We start from the raw sequence: 18,078 nt of genomic DNA, 5'->3' as shown, positions 1-18,078 counted from the left end.
TGTATTTCTTGACTCCTCACGTGTGTGTCCTTGCGGCAGGACGTTCAATAAGGGTATTTTATTAAAACGACTCCCGATTTTAGAATTGACACCACCCTTTCCCCCCATTGATTTCAGTACTAAGTTTGACACAAACGACATGCAGTACCAAAACAGGAAGTCGCAAATAAAACTAGCTAGATGACTTTGCTAGCTAGTGTTCGTTCAATCATGCAACGATGTTTAAAAACGTGTTTCGATCTGATTTTCTAATTAGGACCGCACATGTCATCCTAACATGGGTTATTACACTGATACTATTCTTGCATGACACCGGTAAGTTAGCTTCTCTTCGAGGCGAACCATATTGATTAGCCATTTAGCTAGCTAACGTTAGCTTACCAGGCAACAGAGACTGGAGACTGTCACATTATGACAACAATACTATTGATAGCTTGCAGGCTAGATAAAGTAGTTGCTCTCAGCCATATATTTTAGTTACAACGAATACAATAGTAATTTTAACAACACAATTTTCCACGTGTTGGATTTATGTGGTGTTTAAGTGAGTTTATATCTTGCCTGTTAAGATCTCCGAAGACAAAGGGAGAATGGAGAGTTGATGCAGCCTGTAGTGTTTTCCTTGCTAGTCCTGCTGTCAGTGATGCTGTATTTCACTGTCTCTCTGATGGACCCGGGCTTTGTTCTTTCTGACAGTGTCAAGGTGAGCCTTAACCCCCATCAACCCTCCCCCAAAACCCCTTCTAATAAGATGTATTCCATACTGATGTTACATTATATTTGCTTTGAATGTGTGAGTATGCCCAGGGCTCAGGTGAAGAATTGGAGGAGATGATCCCTCAAAACCCCATACCTCGCCTGCGCCGGTGTGGCTACTGTCTGCTACAGGTAGAATACCATCCAGTTGCAGTTAGATCATTAATAACATAACTACAATCTTGGATCACAGATGAGATGACATATTGGGGGTGTGCTATGTTGTTGTTAGTATGTATGACTCCTTGTTCTCTCTTCTTTGTCTCAAGCAGCAGCCCATGAGAGCTAAGCACTGCCAGGCCTGCAAACATTGTGTGCGGCGGTTTGACCATCACTGTCCGTGGATAGAGAATTGTGTGGGTGAGAGAAACCACCGCTGTTTCATCATCTATCTGGCTGTTCAGCTGCTTGCTCTACTCTGGGCATTCCAGATTGCTTGGTGAGTGTGGGTGATTTAACCTGATGAAAGTAGCTATGAGGTATTATTATTGCGATGTAGATGAAATACTATTTGTCCCACATACGCAATAGTTCTTGTTGTATTATTGATGTCAATATCATTTGATGTACTCTGTCTTTCAGGTCAGGTTTCCATTCTTCTGGCACTTGGAAACTGTGGCTCATTGTGAATGGGTTTCTGCTTGCAGCGCTGTGTGTTGTAGGTGTGTTGTCCTTGGTGGTGGTCCTGCTCCTGGGCTGCCACCTCTATCTGATCTCCATCAACTCCACCACCTGGGAGTTCATGTCCCGCCACCGGATCTCCTACCTGAAGAGCTACAGTGACGAGGAGAACCCCTTTGATCGTGGCATTCTCTGTAATCTTTGGGACTTCTTCTGCATGTGCCGAACTGTGGTGTGGGAGCAGGTGTACTACAGAGGGAGCCACAATCACGTCTGACCTCACTCTACAGACAACATGCCCATACCAGGCTATAGGATTAATCCAGGGTCGTGGCACCGCGTAGGCCTTCCATTCTGCTTCCACCATCATTTAGATTTTTTGCAAAGTTGAAGTTGCCTAATGTTTTGATATTTATGTAATACATGGTCCTAGGTATTTTGTATTGTTTTGTTTAACTGAGTGACAGTTTATCGTGAGTCATTGAGTATGCTATTTTGCCATGTTGAACTAATGATGTACTGTAATATTGAAAGGTGTTGATCAAAAATGTTATGCATTAACTTTAGTACTCTGTTTTATAATATGTTGAAACGTTAGAATTTTTACCTGTATTCTTTGATAAAACTTTTCACTCTTTCATTAATTGGAAATAATGTATTCATATTTTTGTATTTATTGACATAGACAACACAATAAAACACTAATGATTTCAATGAATATGCATTCATTTTGTCTCATTTACATTTCTTTGTGGTAATCCACATACATTCATACAGTAATGCATAATTATTAGCAGCAACTATTGAACCGTTTTAATAGCAAAAGAAATACTATTTCTATCATAATCAACTATCAGCCTCTCACTTCACAATCTCACTCGTTATTGCATTAAGTGCTCAATCCCACAATATTGGTTTATTCATAAATATGGCTACCTTATTTAATGGCTTCTCTCATGAAAATGTCTACATAAAACTAAGTTCACAACAAGTGTGCCATGCACATTTTAGTCACTCTAAAAATAATAAATTGGCTGGTAGGTAGAAGGTAGATATGTTAGTAGGAGTTAGTAGTTAAACACACATCGGTAGGGAATAACTGGACCCAGGTATGAGAACATGGAATTTTTCATCTTCACACAGAACAACATTTTGAAAAGACATATTGTAACAGGAATAAACAGCCTTTTTCATTTGCTCAGTCAAGGCAGTGGGCAAAGCCTCTCACAGTGATGCATAGAAATGGCAGCGTTTACCTCTCTGAAGGGAACAGTTATCTGATAATAGCAAAATAAGCAAAGGCCACAAAGCATGCTCAAATTCTGTCCACATTAGACCTCTCATCAAATCCTTTATGTTTCTTAGATGGCAGCCAATTTTATTTGAGTGAAATCCAGAGCATTACACACTAGTGTTAATGTTTGGATGTCACTGGGTACTATAAACAATGAAACAGTCATAGAACCTGGCCGTCAGACTAATTCATGGCACAGAAATACCAGGGTTGCATTCAAATTACTTTCCACCTGCAGATATCCCATATCCTGCTTGGTTGGGTTTGTTGATGATGGCTTTTGATGGAAGTGAGGACAGTCCGCCTCATCTACATGTACCATTGGGGCGAGCTACATTCAGTTATTGTCAGTTATGAAAAGGTTGTGCTATGGAACTGTTCATGCAACCGTTTCATGAGCTGGATGCAACCCTGGTCTCTGATTGCTTCATCCATGCAGGGCTGAGAAGTCAAAATCTGCGAAGGCCTCCTGCTGCTCAGGGGAGAGGCTGCAGGACACGGGAGGAGGTGACAGGATCGGCTGGAGACTCGTGAACTCGCTGTCAAAGTTACTGACATCCACAGACTCCTTAATTTTTGGCAGGAACGGAGGTTTCACTTTTTTAGCTAGCAGTGCATCCCAGTCTATAGTCTGTTTGTCAAATAGATACAGTGCATATGGGTTAAATTGCAAAATATAAGTTATTTTCCTACAAGCATCTCAAAGATAAGGTTGATGCATTTACAGTATATCTAAAAGCATTGATTGAATATTATTTGATTTGAACTAAATTACCGTGAAGAATTTCTCTCCCTTGACTTCATTTGCGTCCCCTTCTCCGGCTCCCAGCCTTTTCTCTGGATTCCTCTTAAGAAGCTGCAGGGAGGAGGGGTTTGATTAGGGATCAGCATGTACAGACAGGGGGATGGTTCAAAACAAATACTGATATTTTCATAACAAAACTATTTCTGAACGGTTTCCAAATATATAAAAAATATGAGAGACAGAATGAGCAGAGAAAGGGGAGGTTGTTACCTTTTGAATGATGGAGATGGAGTCTGGAGAGAGGCATCCAGGATACTGAACATCATCATTAACTATGCTGTCAAACACCTCCTCTTCATCTTCTCCTGGGAATGGAGACTGGCACAAGATGGAGAGGGGGAAGCCTTTATTCTGATATACGACCACCAGTCATTGAAACTATAAAGCATTACATTTCTGTGTATTTGTGCTGTTATTATTGATTTGTGACTGTTTTTGTTGTTGTTGTTGTTGTTTACAAAAATCTATGACTGTGTTTTATGGAGTGTGTTTCTGGTCTGTTGATGACTTACTTCTCCAACAAGCATCTCAAAGATAAGGACGCCCATGCCCCACCAGTCCACAGCTCGTGTGTAGTTATCATCAGTAAGCACCTCAGGCGCCAGGAACTCTGGGGTTCCACAGAATGTTGATGTCCTGTCGCCATGCCCCATCCCTGCCAGTACAATAACAGATGGAGCAGAATTTAACTAAACGCTCACACACATACAATTTGTCATATGTAATTTCCACACATAACCACAAACCCTGTCGTAAGATATAATAAACCATAATTTTACCTTCTTTACAAAGTCCAAAGTCTGTGATTTTAACAAATCCGTCTGCATCCATCAGCAAGTTGTCTAACTTCAAATCTCTATGAAAAACACATGCAAATGAAATAAGCTGTAGCCAGAGCTGTATTAAGTGCTAGTTAATATGACTCATAGACACAACTCACCGATAAACTATCTTATTCAGATGCAGGAACTCTAGACCCAGCAAAACACAGGCTGAGTAGAACCTGTAACACAAAGAAAATACACATTTGCACTGTCCAAATTGTTTTTTAATGGCACGTGCATGTGTGTGTGTGTGTGTATGTGTATGTGCTTGTCGGGTAAAACTCACCTGGTCTGCAACTCAGAGAAGACGTTATTATGAATGTGAATCATGAGGTCTCCTCCTGGTGAGTACTCCATGACAAAACAAACATGCTCACTGGTCTGGAAACAGCCGTGCAGGTTGACCAGGAAAGGGTGCCTTGATGCATTGATCATCTCGAAGATCCTCCTCTCACACATAAGACTGTGAAGGCATCAAAAATAGCATTTCTTACTGTAAATAAGTTATTATCTGTGGGTATCACTAATGTATTTGTGTAAGGTGAGCAAGGCTATTCATTGTATGGTATATGTCCTAATAAAGAACATTAACCTGTCCACTTCATCACGGGTTACAATATCCCTCTTCTTCAAGGCTTTAATGGCATAGAGTTTTCCTGTCTTCTTAAACTCAGCTAGAAGTACCTGGATAGGGTGAACATTGGCGTACATGAAGCAGTGGGCTGTGCAAAATCATATAGTACTGTAATATAATGTCGTGTTGGCAAAAAAGTCTGGACCTTTCCAAAGTGTCCTCTTCCCAGGACAGAGATACATTTGAAATCTTCCATCTGCATCCTTGTTCTCTCTGTGTAGTTTTCAATGGAGGACTGAAAAGAGACAGACGGATATGCTACGAAGGTAGAATCATGAACCAATCAAGGCCAGTCATTTATTCAAATAGCAAGTCTACCAATGCACTATATGCACTTTACTTTAACAAGATGACAATAGACTGGAACCACCATTTTATGTTTAGTGGAGCTGGTATGGGTGTTCACCTCTTTTTCTGTCAGAGTAGGCATAGGTGGTGTTTTCTGTGCTGTTGACACCGTGTTGGGGATGTTTCTTCCTTGGTCAACGCTAAACGTTTTAAATGCTAAACACTCCTCACTTATGTTAAGACTAATCACCGGCACTTCCCTGCAGATATAGAGAAACACAGTGATGGTCATATATTCAGGGAAATCATGCAATGGTAAAGATATTACATATACTCCCATAACCAAATATTCTTATAAATACACTACTCAAAATACTTATTTTACTGTATCTACTAAGTTCTTAATTGTGTTTCCATGGGCAGCACTGTGTTCTTTCTCACCCTGGCAGTAAGGGGGTTGACCGAGTGGCCTTATTGGTAGAAGGTGGGGGGTTGACCACAACATCTGAGGAAGTAGACGGACTTAAAGTGGTAAAGGAACATTGAGGCAGGACACTCATCATCAGATGACCCCATGTGGCAAAGTTCATGTTCATCTGGGCAGCACGAAGGAAGTTCTTCCCTGAGTGGAGGGACAGGAACACCCATCAACACTTATCATCAATAGTAACTTGAGTAGGTCTATTTGATCTGTGACCACAGCCAGGTTACATACAGTACCTTTCTCTTTTGTGAAAATGCACCTCTGACGCCTTAGTTTGGGTTGGCGCTCAATCACAGGGTTGACAAACGTAATCTGCAAAGCCACCAGAAAAACAAGTAGCTTGTTACATATGGGTATCTGGTTGATCGACCGAACTCTGGCAAAGCCATCTCACATTCAGAAATATAAAGGAATCAGACCTCAGTGAAGAGTGTTCCCTGGGGCTCCAGGCACAAACACAGGGTATGTTGTTGGTTGTCCAGGAACTCTTCCAGGCGCAGGTACTTGACTGCACACATCACCCTCCAGTCTTGCCAGAAGATCCCAATCTCCAGCTCCCGAGACTGGGGGGCACAAAGATGAAATACATGTGCAATCTCCCAACTGAGAAATGATATGGTATTTTACCAATACAGGCACTTTCAGACTATGTACAACAATTCCATAGAGTTCCCATACAACCAGTTATGTGAAGTACAATGGTTCCTCCTGGTGTTCAGTTAAAAGAACTCTGCCTCAACCAGTCACCTCTCCCACTTCAACTGGTTGTATCAATTGCCCACTCCATTGACATTACTTACCCGCTCCAGTGGGATGCTGAAGTTTTGTCTCCAGGCCTGCTTGCTCAAAGGTCTCCAGTAGGTGCGACCCACCACTCTGTTATCCAGTTTCAACACTGCACTTATCTCCACTGCCAGACAGAAAGTCTGATATTACTGTCCTATACTGTACTTCCATGACTACAATAACATTTAGGAGACATGGTTCTACAGGTGCAGTACTTTTGATATTCAAATGCAACAACCATAGCTTCAACACAAAGTCACTGGCCCTCTGGGCACTAACCCTAATACCATACAGACGCAGTACACTCCCCTGCAGAAGAGGAGGTAGTGGATGTTGAATCTAACACTAAAGAGCTGTGTAGGGCTAATGTCCTTTATATGGGGACTTACAGGAGAGGTTTTCTGTGTGATCAGGTTGGCTGTTGACATGGAAATCTGGTGGGCTCTCCGGAGAAGACGATCCACTGGTTATTTGGCCTCGTCCTGGCAGTGATTTCAGCAAGTCCTCACATCCCAGAAGCATGACCTCAAGTGTGCCTGTAAAATATTACATGTATCAGGAGAACAGGCCTTAAAATAAACATGATCATTCTGCTTTTACATTAGATCCATAAACAGACATAAAATACCTGTAAGGTTTGAAGAGAGTAGTTACCTGTTAGGGAGGCCGCCTTGAGAAAGGATGAGGAGGTGGAGGAGGGGAAGGAGCAAAGTAGGCAATTTTGCTGTTGTCCCTCCTGGGGTGGGGATACTGTAGGGAGCCCCTTTTTGGTGACAGGCTCCCGGAGAGCCTCCTGAGATGACTCACCCAGGCGGTGATCCAGAGAAAGTCGCAGAAGATCTAGCTTCTGAGAAGAGTCTTGCACACGGGACCGGGCCTGGTAGAGAGATTTATGCATTTTCTCATATATGCATAGCAAAGGCACAAAAAAAAAATTCTAACCAAGACTCTTTCCACTCTCAAACTAACTAATTGTACAAAATATTCATTAGTCCCTCTGAAATTATACTAATTTTGTAGGTTGTTTTTAGAATGTTTTCAAATAGAATTGTAAAACAATAAAAAATAGTTTATAGATACATCCTAGCTACCCCACCTCAGCCAGGGCTAATTGGTCCTGGGATGGCAGCTCCTCAAGCTGCTTCACCACATCCCTGGCCACCTTCACCACCTCTGTCTCTCTCTGGACATAGTGTTTTAACTCAGCCACATGGATGTCCAGGGGATTTACACCCACTGGGGTACTTCCTTCTGGATCAATGATGCATGAGAAAACAGGCCAAGTTCAGACTTAGACTGCATAGAGAAAGCATTATGATATATCCTCACATAGGTAATACAGTTGTCATTTTCAGTGGTGTTACATTTTTCATAATCATACCAGCATATAAAATAGCAAGCAAAACAAACACTGGAACTACAGAGCATCGGAAAGTATTCAGACATTTTTTGTTCATTCATGTTACAGCATTATTCTAAAATTGATTAAATTGTTGTTTTTTCCTCATCAATCTACAGACAGCAAAAACAGGCTTTTAGAAATTATTGCAAATTAATCAAAAATAAAACACTGAAATATCACATTTACAATAAGTATTCAGACCCTTTATTGAGTACTTTGTTGAAGCACCTTTGGCAGCATTACAGCCTTGTGTCTTCTTGGGTATGATGCTACAGGCTTGGCACACCTGTATTTGGGGAGTTTCTCTCATTTTTCTCTGCAGGTCCTCTCAAGCTCTGCCAGGTGGCATGGGGAGCGTCATGGAACAGCTATTGTCAGGTCTCTCCGGAGATGTTCGATCAGGTTCACGTCCGGGCTCTGGCTGGGCCACTCAAGGTCATTGAGAGACTTGTCCCAAAGCCATTCCTGCGTTGTCTTGGCTGTATGCTTAGGGTCATTGTCCTGTTGGAAGGTTAACCTTCCCCCCAGTCTCAGGTCCTGAGCGCTCTGGAGCAGGTTTTCATCAAAGATCTCTCTGTACTTTTCTCTGTTCATCTTTCCCTAGATCCTGACTAGTCTATCATACCCTGCCACTGAAAAACATTCCCACAGCATGATGCTGCCACCATCATGCTTCACCATAGGGATGGTATTGGTCAGGTGATGAGCGGTTCCTTGTTTCCTCCAGACGTGACGCTTGGCATTCAATCTTGGTTTCATCAGACCAAAGAATCTTGTTTCTCATTGTCTGAGAGTCTTTTAGGTGCCTTTTGGTATAGTGCAAGTGGGCTGTCATTCCTTTTACTGAGGAATGGCTTCCATCTGTCCACTAATACTGTAAAGGCCTGATTGGCGCTGCAGAAATGGTTGTCCTTTTGGAAGGTTCTCCCATCTCCACAGAGAAACTGTGGAGCTCTGTCAGAGTGACCATCGGGTTCTTGTTCACCTCCCTTCTCCCCCGATTGCTCAGTTTGGCCGGGTGGCCAGCTCTAGGAAGTCTTGGTGGTTCCAAATTACTTCCACTTAAGAATGATGGAGGCCACTATGTTCTTGGGGAAAATGTTCTGTACTCTTCCCCAGGTCTGTGCCTCGACACAATCCTGTCTCTACAGACAATTCCTTTAGACCTCATGGCTTGGTTTTGGCTCTGACATGCACTGTCAACTGTGGAACTTTATATAGACAGATATGTGTCTTTCCAAATCATGTCCAATCAATTGAAATTACCACAGGTGGACTCCAATCAAGTTGTAGAAACATCTCAAGGTTGATCAATGGAAACAGGATGCACCTGAGCTCAATTTCGAGTCTCATAGCAAAGGGTCTGAATACTTATGTAAATAAGGTATTTCTGTTTTTTATTTTTAATAATTTGCAAAAAATAAAACATGTATTTAATCAATTTTAGAATAAGGCTGTAACATAACAAAATGTGGGAAAAGTAAAGGGGTCTGAATACTTTGAATGCACTGTACCTAACAAATTATAGTAAGATACAAGACAGTAACCTATCTGATGGCAGTTCAATCCTGATAGCATTTTAAATTCTGTGCAAAGATGTGGATTGAGTTAACTGTATATTATAACCATGATCACCTAATTAAACTGTACCATAAAGCTCTGACCTCCATGATTGGTGCTGTCATGGTTGCTGCTCCCATCCCCAACACCAGTCTGGGTGACTTTGATAATCTGCATTCGGATCAGCTCGATCTTGGAACGGCTGTCCTGCAGCATCTGCTGAGCTGTAGACAGCATCTCCAGATCCTGGAAAGTGATAATAACACTAACACAATGATGCGGAAACACACCCAGTCCAGTACAGTACACCTGAACAAAACCTGCTCCATGTTGATTGATCCAAGAAAATAAATACTCTGATAGTCTGTCTGACTCATAAAATAGTGGTGAATGAGAAACTAAAAAACAAGAAGCATCTGTGTAAGTCTCAGCTCTGCCAGTGTCCAATCTGAAAAAAGGGATGTATGAGCTAAAATAATAATACAAACATGCCTAAACCAGGTGAAAACAGTAGTATGACCATGCACTTCACTAACCTCGGAGCACTCCTGTCTCTCCTTGCTGAATAAGGGCTAATTTGTCATCCTCTTGGCCACAGGAGGGCTTCTCACATTGTACCTCTCCACCTTCACTATCCTTGAAAACACAAGTCCTCTGCTGTTGTTGTTGCAGAGCATCAGTGGCAAACAAGCAGGCAGGGTTCCTCCTGAAGCTGCTTTACATCTTGTGAATCTGGTCACACAGCAGTCTTTCCTTGTGTTTGTTTTCGCCTCTCTGCTGACTGCTCTGCAAAATCCCTCTTCCACTGCATCCTGTTCGCCTCTTCTTTCTGTTACTAATCACTCTCTCACCCCTCCCTCTCTCTCTCACTGTGTTTTTCCTGTGTCGGCTTCCTGCAGGGGTGGCAGGGATCCCTCTGCTGTGCCAACACTGCTGTTAGTCTGAGTGCTGATGTCCCTGTCCAGGCTCAGCATTGGCCAGCGCAGAACCACATGTTCCTCTCTGTCACCAACCAAAGACAAACACAGAGACGCTCTCCACAGGACAGGCAGAGAGCATCCAGCTAGAGCCTTTCTAAACCCATTCCAGCATGGGTGAGCGCCTGGGACATACATCAAACGCTCCTGGGAGTCAGCTGCAGCTCTTTATGCAGAAGGACATGTCTTTATGTCCAGTTTTAAATGGGATGCATGCAGTGTAATAATTGTAAAAATATGTGCACTTATAAAATAGCTTTATGTTATAATTTTTACACTATGCTAGGAGAAGTGTGGGATAAGATTGATGAGCACTGGGTGACAGATGTAAGAATGAGCAATGAATTATGATGTTCAGCTAAACGTTGGCAAGGCAGCCAGGGACCAAAATTAATTGTATTATGGACCATCAAATCAGGTGACTATATGGTTGATTTTGCAAATACGGGCACTTTTGGATGTTAAATGTTATTGAAAATGAAACCTCTTGAACTGCTTTTTATCTATCTGAATATTTTCTTCACTCTGTCTGGAAACAAGATCTAATAGTGGCTGAGACCATTCTATTTAAGAATATAACAATATTTATTGGTTACCCCAAATACCAGAGGGAAAATGTCACTACCACCACGTCATAAGATTTGCTATTTTAGTTGAAAAGAAAATTACAGAAATTGTTCATATAACATTTCACGTTTTTTTTAGATCATGTTTTTTTAACGATTTTGAAGTTTTCTTAATTATATCTATTCATCATGTCTAAATGTCCGTATATGCCTTGATGATACTCAGAAACATGTATTTACCACATCAAAATATCAATATTTTACATTATTTTAGAAATGAAGGTTCACATATTGGAAAAATCATCAATATCAATTGTAATTTAACACAACTTTTCCTCAGAAATATGTACCGTGATGGTAATGATTTAGCATTGTCGTAATGACTTAGCATTGTCGTAAATGTCCTCTGGTCTGATGAAACAAAAATAAAACTGTTTGGCCATTATGACCATTGTTATGTTTGGAAGAAAAAGGGTGACGCTTGCAACCCGAAGAACACCATCCCAACCGTAAAGCATGGGGGTGGCAGCATCTTGTTGTGGGGGTGCTTTGCTGCAGGAGGTACTGGTTGAGGCAGGAAAATTATGTGGATATATTGAAGCAACATCTCAAGACATCAGTCAGGAAGTTAAAGCTTGGTCGCAAATGGATCTTCCAAATGGACAATGACCCCAAGCATACTTCCAAAGTTGTGGCAAAATGACTTAAGGACAACAAAGTCAAGGTATTGGAGTGGCCATCACAAAGCCCTGACCTCAATCATATAGAAAATATGTGGGCAGAACTAAAAAAGCGTGTGCGAGCAAGGAGGCCTACAAACCTGACTCAGTTACACCAGCTCTGTCAGGAGGAATGGGCCTAAATTCACCCAACTTATTGTGGAAAGCTTGTGAAAGGCTACCCGAAACGTTTGACCCAAGTTAAACAATTTAAAGGCAATGCTACCAAATACTAATTGAGTGTATGTAAACTTCTGACCCACTGGGAATATGATGAAAGAAATAAAAGCAGAAATAAAACATCCTAGATGTTTCCACTTCATATTAACAGCACTTACAGTTGACCGGGGGCAACTCTAGCAGGGCAGAAATTTGACGAACTGACTTGTTGGAACGGTGGCATCCTATGACGGTACCAGTTGAAAGTCACTGAGCTCTTCAGTACGGGCAATTCTACTGCCAATTTTGTCTATGGAGATTGCATGGCTGTGTGCTCGATTTTATACACCTTTCAGCAACGGGTGTGGGTGAAATAGCCGAATCCACTAATTTGAAGGGGTGTCCACATACACTATATATTCAAAAGTATGTCCTTGTCATCTCCTTGGTTGATTTAGGAGGCATCTTATAGAAAAATAAAACATAATACAATTAAAGTCAGTAACCATAGTAAGTCATATAAATAGGCATCAAAATCCCTCAATCATCCTAACATAATAGAAAATGTAATGGTCTTATTTAGCAAATAAGTATTCAATTTCAACTAACCATGATCATATGTGTAGTTTGTGTGTCTTTTCAGGTCTTAATGTAAGTAAAAATGTATGAACTAATACATTTTGTCATTACCATCACATTCTGTCCTTAACATCACAGTTCATTATGTGGTGGTATTATTATGTGGTGGTAATGACCTGTGGTGGGAATTACATTTGTACAGTATTTGGTTATAAATAGCTGGGATTCTAGCATGCTAACTCCAGTTGAACTGCTAGCATACAATGTATCCTATATACACATATTTAAAACATAATTCAAAAAATGTAACATCATTTGATTAAATTATATCCTATTTGGTAATGTGAGTCTCCCTCCATGACATCCATGTTCTCCACTGTCGCTATTCATATCCATGGTAACCAAGTACACAAACGTTTGAAAAAACATTATTATCATGTAATTTGCTTGTCGTGGTGGCAATGACACAATACTGACACAAATATTTTATATTTTCCTTTCAAGCCTATTTTAAAAAACGCATTACCAAGGACACCAAGATTTTTGCAGGGGTTATATATGTTGTTTTTAAAGTATATATATATATATATATATATATATATCCACATAACCTGAAACAAATACATTTCCCTTTGCAGCAGGGTACGGTAGGAGGGCAAATGCGACGACAAAATAAATAGACTTATTTAAAAGTGAAACTGTTAGCCGTGATAATTTTAATGTACGTGATTATGTAAATTCATTCAACATTTTACAAAGACCATGTTGATGTAAAATCCCGCCTTTTCGAAGTTAATCTCACCTATGAGAAAGCAACACTAGAACCCAGCATGCAGACTTGTTCTCGAGAGGCGGAGCCCAATCGGTTCCATTTGCTGAGGCGCGTTCGTAATGAAAGGGAGCGCGTGAGCGGGCTAGAGCTTCTTGGTGGAGTGTCTAAATGTGCTTGACTTCTTCGCATTATATTGTGTGGAGGAGCGCTGCACACGTTGTTATAGCACACCGACATCGTACTTAGAAATACTAATCTCCTGTTCGGGGAGAATACAAAACCAAATTCAGTATTCTTTCCCGAAGTCTGTTATTCACAGCTTGCGAAAAAAATGTCGGCACCGGCGGCAAAAGTGAGTAAAAAGGAGCTGAACTCAAACCATGACGGAGCGGACGAGACCTCCGGTAAGGAATGGCGGCCTCCAGTTCACCGCCATTTTCACTTCCTTTATTAGTTCTACCAAAATCTACTACTTTAAAGTAAAATAGTTCACAAACCGTAATTTGTCGTCTGTGGGCTTTTCACTATGAATCTGGCCGGTTTTAGGTGCAGTCAGTATTGTCTGTCGTGAGTGCGTAGTTAGTTCTGTCTCTAGCTGTTAACGCTACTACGTTAGACCGGTGATGGAGGCCATGTTACCTAGCTAGCAACATTTCCTAACTGGCTAACTAATTGTCCAATCAATGCATGTCCTGTTAAGTATTTTCGTTCTCAAGTCTAGTCGTTGCTACTATAAATACAATTACAAAACATTTGTTTTATAATAGACTGTATTTGTGCAGTTGACTGAGGAGTAATGTGTTTTCTATGTTGAATGAAATAACCGTGGCCTAGTGTTACTTTGTTGTTGTGCATATCCGCCATGATGAAGCAAGCCGTAACGCTAGCTAGTTTGCGAATGTGAAATTGGCAACATGGCTAACGGTAGTTAGCTACCATCTAGTGAACCACAGTTTTCGAGAAGAAGCCCATTGGAAGAGTTTAACGGATTTAACGATTGAGGGATATTTGTCTAACTTGGTCATAGTCTCGATACAATGCGCCCTTACCTAGCTATTAGACAGTGTTGGGGAAGGAGGCAGAGTGTAGTGTGCGGAGTCCCACATTTAAACCACGCGGCCATCCTCACTGTAGCCAGCAGGAAACGCCGTTTGCAAGCTGCTATGAAATCGCTACAAAAAGGTGCTGCTAAAACTCATGCATTGCAATTAACTTGTTGGTTAAGATTTATATAATATTTCCGCAAAATGTTCACCCCTTTTCAGATTGCAAATCGTTAGTGATTAGCTCATGCAACCTATTGCAATGATTTTCCATCAATGGTCTTGAGAGCAGCAGCTTGTTGAGGGTCAATTTCAAAACCACCAGCTCGTAACTGTTTGCTACAGTTAAGTTACATCTTTAATTCTTTGTTGGTAGTGCGCAGGAAGTTAGTTGGTAGTTACTCTTTAATTTTGACGTCTGGTGAACACCAATGCACTGCACCGATGGTTTCCAATATTTTCTGACATTATTGAACTTTGTTTCCTAATAGAAAAAGAGCAACAGGAAGCTATTGAACACATCGACGAAGTTCAAAACGAAATTGACAGGTAAGCCAGTCAAGTTAAAATGTATATGTATCAGAAAAACTAAAGTGTTTAACCGTGTGATAATGGTGCTTGATGTGCAATCTCTTTTCTCCAGACTGAACGAGCAAGCGAGTGAGGAGATATTGAAAGTAGAACAGAAATACAATAAACTCCGTCAGCCGTTCTTTCAGAAGAGATCAGAATTGATTGCTAAAATCCCCAACTTCTGGGTCACCACATTCGTCAACCATCCACAAGGTGAGCTTCAGCATGTCCCTTTGGGCTCTCAGGATTTTTCCACTGGAACCTAGAATATTCTGACTTTGTTTTCTTGTTTGTCCCTACAGTTTCTGCTCTTCTTGGGGAGGAAGATGAGGAGGCACTTCACTATCTGACCAGGGTGGAGGTTACAGAGTTTGAAGATATCAAATCAGGCTACAGAATAGATTTTGTAAGTGATAATGATTGCCACCATATTGTGTTCTCAGGATATTGCATTAATGTCTGGACTTTATAGCGTACCTTAAAATGTACTAAATTAAATTGACGTGTGTTCCAGTATTACGACGAAAATCCATACTTTGAAAACAAAGTCCTTTCCAAAGAGTTCCATCTGAACGAGAGTGGAGACCCATCCTCAAAGTCAACAGAAATCAAATGGAAATCAGGAAAGGTATTTCACGTTTGTATTTTCAAATGCTTGGTAATACTGCAGTCTATTAACGCATGGCATTTGGCAGAAACCAGTGCGTCACTTTCTTTAAAAAGTCTGTTCAACGTAATGGCGAAACGCTGTACCTGAATGTTGTATGTACCTTAGTGATCAGAGCCTTTTGGTTTTCATGCCAGGTAGTTGTGTTCAGTATTTCATTTGTTTTGCTATGCAATCAAACTCATCGCTTTAAAACAAGCTGGTTTGTAATCCCTGTGATGTTGTATCTGAAGGACCTGACAAAGCGCTCCAGCCAGACACAGAACAAAGCCGGCAAGAAGAGGCAACATGAAGAGCCAGAGAGCTTCTTCACCTGGTTCACTGATCACTCAGATGCTGGGGCAGATGAGCTGGGAGAGGTTATCAAGGATGACATCTGGCCAAACCCCCTGCAGTACTACCTGGTGAGTGGTCTCCATGGCCTAACACCTCCCTCTTATCAATGTTCTGTTTACTTTGAATTGGACTTTTATGCCTATTGTGCTACCTACTGTATTGTTAATTCTTTGGATGTGTCATTTTGATTGTTTAGTACTGTTCGTGTTAATATGTGTTTTTTGTTTTTATTTCACTTTGACCTGAGTTTAAGATTTCCACTGTACCCTGTAATTACAACAGCAACCCTGTACATGTGACTATTAAACGTCTAATCTATTGGCTGTAAATGTCACCCAGGAGATTGAAGTCTGCTATGTCGACAAAGGATGTATAGTTAAAAGGTTGGCTAATTTGATTGGCAGGTTCCTGACATGGATGATGAGGAGGGTGAAGGTGAAGATGATGATGACGATGAGGAAGGTCTTGAGGATATTGATGAGGAGGGTGATGAAGATGATGGGGAGGAAGATGAAGAGGAGGATGACGGTGATGACGGGGAGGTATGCCCTAAATAATTAATTTACTCAATTCACTTTATTCAATAGTGAAATTTGTTTGCACAGTATTGATTTTTATTTCCTTTTGTTTAGGATGATGGAGAAGATGACTAAACCGGAAAGTTAGATAATCTACCAATACCCTTTGCTATTTCCCCCCATTTGTTTATCCACCCATATTTAGGAGCAAGATTTTTTTACTTTTATTTTGTGCTTCATTTCCTCATTCTGACGCCTCTCCTGTCTGTGCCATGTTTCATTTTTGTCTCCTCTAAAACCAATGTCAAATTCCTGCCTTTGAATTGTCAAACCACAATAATTCCCACATTCATCTAGGGGGGGAACTACTAGAATAAGCAAGCCATCTTGTAGTTAAATGAATGGCAATTTCTATAAATTGTTCTTCCTGTTAAAGGTTGTGCGATTTAAATTAACAAAAGCCATGGTGCATTGACTTGGCACTAGTGGACCCCTCCAGTTTTTATACTTTTGTTCAGTTGGGAGTAGATCCCTAAAAAAAATCCCCCTATGTGGTTAAAAGTCAACAGATAAAGTACTAGCTCATTCCTATCAGTTTTTGCAATGTTTGTGGTCAATGCTGGGGTAGGGTAGAGAGACATCTTAGGGTGTTGGGGAGGGTGGGAATTTTGAGGACATTACTATGTTTTATTTTTTATTTTTTTTCATTGTGTTGTTTTACAGACATCCGTGAGATTTGAAATTACATTTTTAATAAACAAAACAAAACTTATTAAAAAAAATGCTTGTAAATTTGGGCCCCCACTGCTTCATGGAAAATGACCTTGTTATCTCATGGAATTTGCATCTAATCACCATTTTATTTTCTGCTGGGGAAAAAATGTTTTAAACTTAGTGTACAAGTTTCTTTGTTACAATAAAACTTAATGTGTACACGAATGTCTCATCTAACCAACCATAGTAGTCAATTGTAGTTCAATTAGTTATCTAGAGCCAGAAACTAAATGATAAATGTCTGGTTGTTACATCTAGAATTGTGGTACGCTTGCAGTATTGGACAGGTATGTTAAACTCAGTAACAGTATCGATCTCAAATGTGCGTACTTTGTGTATTACAATCACCGGAAATACTACATGCTGTATTATTGCCATTTTTTTATTATGAAATGCAAAAAATAGTATCGTTTTTATAGCCAGGTATAATTTGTAGCTTTGAATGCAGTAGATGTCAACTTCTGAATGATTTCGGAGTCAGTAGTGTTGATGCAAATTTTTCTTGTAACAATCGATTAGTGACCAAAGCCACAAATGTCTCCGATTCCTCAAATTCCCCTTTGGTTAAAGTCCTTGGCCATTCAATGGGTTGAAAGGCCCAACCTGGGGGGGAAATTACATTGTTACAGAACAGCATAAGGTAGAGCCATTTGATTTTGCAATTGTTGCCTAGGGTTAGAATAGACCCACTTGCCAGACACGTTTAATGGATGAGACACGGAATCAAAATATATAATTCCCAACCCACCAAGGTGTGCGTTACATCGCGGACATGTAGCCACTGTCCAGGCATATCCAGGATACCAGGTGAAATGTTTGTCCGCAGGCCAGTGCTTGACAACGTCTGCCTTTCTGAAAGTCATGACTTCAAACTGGTAGCCCTGTGGGTTTTCGAACCGCTGGACGGGCACTCTTCTTTCTCCAACAACCGTATCATTTCT

At 40.8% G+C, this 18,078-nt stretch overlaps 3 protein-coding genes and 1 long non-coding RNA gene across 8 annotated transcripts in view; 2 read left to right on the top strand and 2 right to left on the bottom strand.

The window, feature by feature from the left end:
- The first annotated feature begins 75 nt into the window (after positions 1–75).
- Positions 76–2,095, top strand: LOC139576960 (palmitoyltransferase ZDHHC12-B-like). Of its 4 annotated transcripts, none has more exons than XM_071403615.1 (5): positions 76–315; positions 570–703; positions 799–888; positions 1,026–1,195; positions 1,339–2,095. In XM_071403615.1, exons 1-5 carry the CDS (start codon positions 219–221, stop codon positions 1,652–1,654), a joined length of 807 nt encoding a protein of 268 aa, XP_071259716.1. In that variant the 5' UTR covers positions 76–218; the 3' UTR covers positions 1,655–2,095. The 4 variants fall into 4 exon arrangements, with proteins under 4 accessions (XP_071259716.1, XP_071259719.1, XP_071259718.1 ...); XM_071403618.1 differs by having other exon boundaries at positions 78–315; positions 808–888; positions 1,029–1,195; XM_071403617.1 differs by having other exon boundaries at positions 78–315; positions 808–888.
- LOC139576958 (serine/threonine-protein kinase N2-like) lies at positions 1,716–11,435 on the bottom strand. Of its 2 annotated transcripts, none has more exons than XM_071403612.1 (19): positions 9,991–11,435; positions 9,559–9,700; positions 7,589–7,743; positions 7,147–7,369; positions 6,882–7,028; positions 6,507–6,616; positions 6,126–6,269; positions 5,943–6,018; positions 5,664–5,844; positions 5,341–5,482; positions 5,080–5,169; positions 4,893–4,984; positions 4,587–4,763; positions 4,417–4,479; positions 4,256–4,332; positions 3,989–4,131; positions 3,687–3,794; positions 3,447–3,527; positions 1,716–3,302 (listed from the first exon to the last, which is right to left on the bottom strand). In XM_071403612.1, exons 2-19 carry the CDS (start codon positions 9,689–9,691, stop codon positions 3,099–3,101), a joined length of 2,346 nt encoding a protein of 781 aa, XP_071259713.1. In that variant the 5' UTR covers positions 9,692–9,700; positions 9,991–11,435; the 3' UTR covers positions 1,716–3,098. The 2 variants fall into 2 exon arrangements, with proteins under 2 accessions (XP_071259713.1, XP_071259714.1); XM_071403613.1 differs by having other exon boundaries at positions 7,589–7,740.
- A 1,783-nt stretch (positions 11,436–13,218) lies between these two features.
- Positions 13,219–17,296, top strand: LOC139576959 (protein SET-like). The gene is made up of 8 exons (XM_071403614.1): positions 13,219–13,630; positions 14,761–14,818; positions 14,913–15,055; positions 15,145–15,248; positions 15,357–15,470; positions 15,743–15,913; positions 16,250–16,387; positions 16,478–17,296. Exons 1-8 carry the CDS (start codon positions 13,558–13,560, stop codon positions 16,496–16,498), a joined length of 822 nt encoding a protein of 273 aa, XP_071259715.1. The 5' UTR covers positions 13,219–13,557; the 3' UTR covers positions 16,499–17,296.
- A 205-nt stretch (positions 17,297–17,501) lies between these two features.
- Positions 17,502–18,078, bottom strand: part of LOC139576961 (uncharacterized) — a 35,213-nt gene continuing 34,636 nt past the window's right edge. The window contains exon 2 of the long non-coding RNA XR_011675193.1: positions 17,502–17,740. This is a non-coding gene — a long non-coding RNA (uncharacterized lncRNA). The remainder of the gene's footprint in view (positions 17,741–18,078) is intronic.

Source organism: Salvelinus alpinus, chromosome 5, assembly GCF_045679555.1.
Source record: "Salvelinus alpinus chromosome 5, SLU_Salpinus.1, whole genome shotgun sequence".
Classification (NCBI taxonomy): domain Eukaryota; kingdom Metazoa; phylum Chordata; class Actinopteri; order Salmoniformes; family Salmonidae; genus Salvelinus; species Salvelinus alpinus.
The sequence above is the reverse complement of the archived record's forward strand: the minus strand, read 5'-3'. Positions and strand labels throughout refer to the sequence as shown.

Coding starts and splice junctions, on each gene's coding strand:
- LOC139576960 (XM_071403615.1), top strand. CDS start 219: ATGTTTAAAAACGTGTTTCGATCTGATTTTCTAATTAGGACCGCACAT. Junction 316..569: donor ACTATTCTTGCATGACACCG/GTAAGTTAGCTT, acceptor TTGCCTGTTAAG/ATCTCCGAAGACAAAGGGAG. Junction 1,196..1,338: donor TGGGCATTCCAGATTGCTTG/GTGAGTGTGGGT, acceptor TCTGTCTTTCAG/GTCAGGTTTCCATTCTTCTG.
- LOC139576958 (XM_071403612.1), bottom strand. CDS start 9,691: ATGCTGTCTACAGCTCAGCAGATGCTGCAGGACAGCCGTTCCAAGATC. Junction 7,370..7,588: donor ACCAATTAGCCCTGGCTGAG/GTGGGGTAGCTA, acceptor TCTCTCTACCAG/GCCCGGTCCCGTGTGCAAGA. Junction 5,170..5,340: donor CTACTCTGACAGAAAAAGAG/GTGAACACCCAT, acceptor GTCTCTTTTCAG/TCCTCCATTGAAAACTACAC.
- LOC139576959 (XM_071403614.1), top strand. CDS start 13,558: ATGTCGGCACCGGCGGCAAAAGTGAGTAAAAAGGAGCTGAACTCAAAC. Junction 15,056..15,144: donor ATTCGTCAACCATCCACAAG/GTGAGCTTCAGC, acceptor TTGTCCCTACAG/TTTCTGCTCTTCTTGGGGAG. Junction 15,249..15,356: donor CAGGCTACAGAATAGATTTT/GTAAGTGATAAT, acceptor CGTGTGTTCCAG/TATTACGACGAAAATCCATA.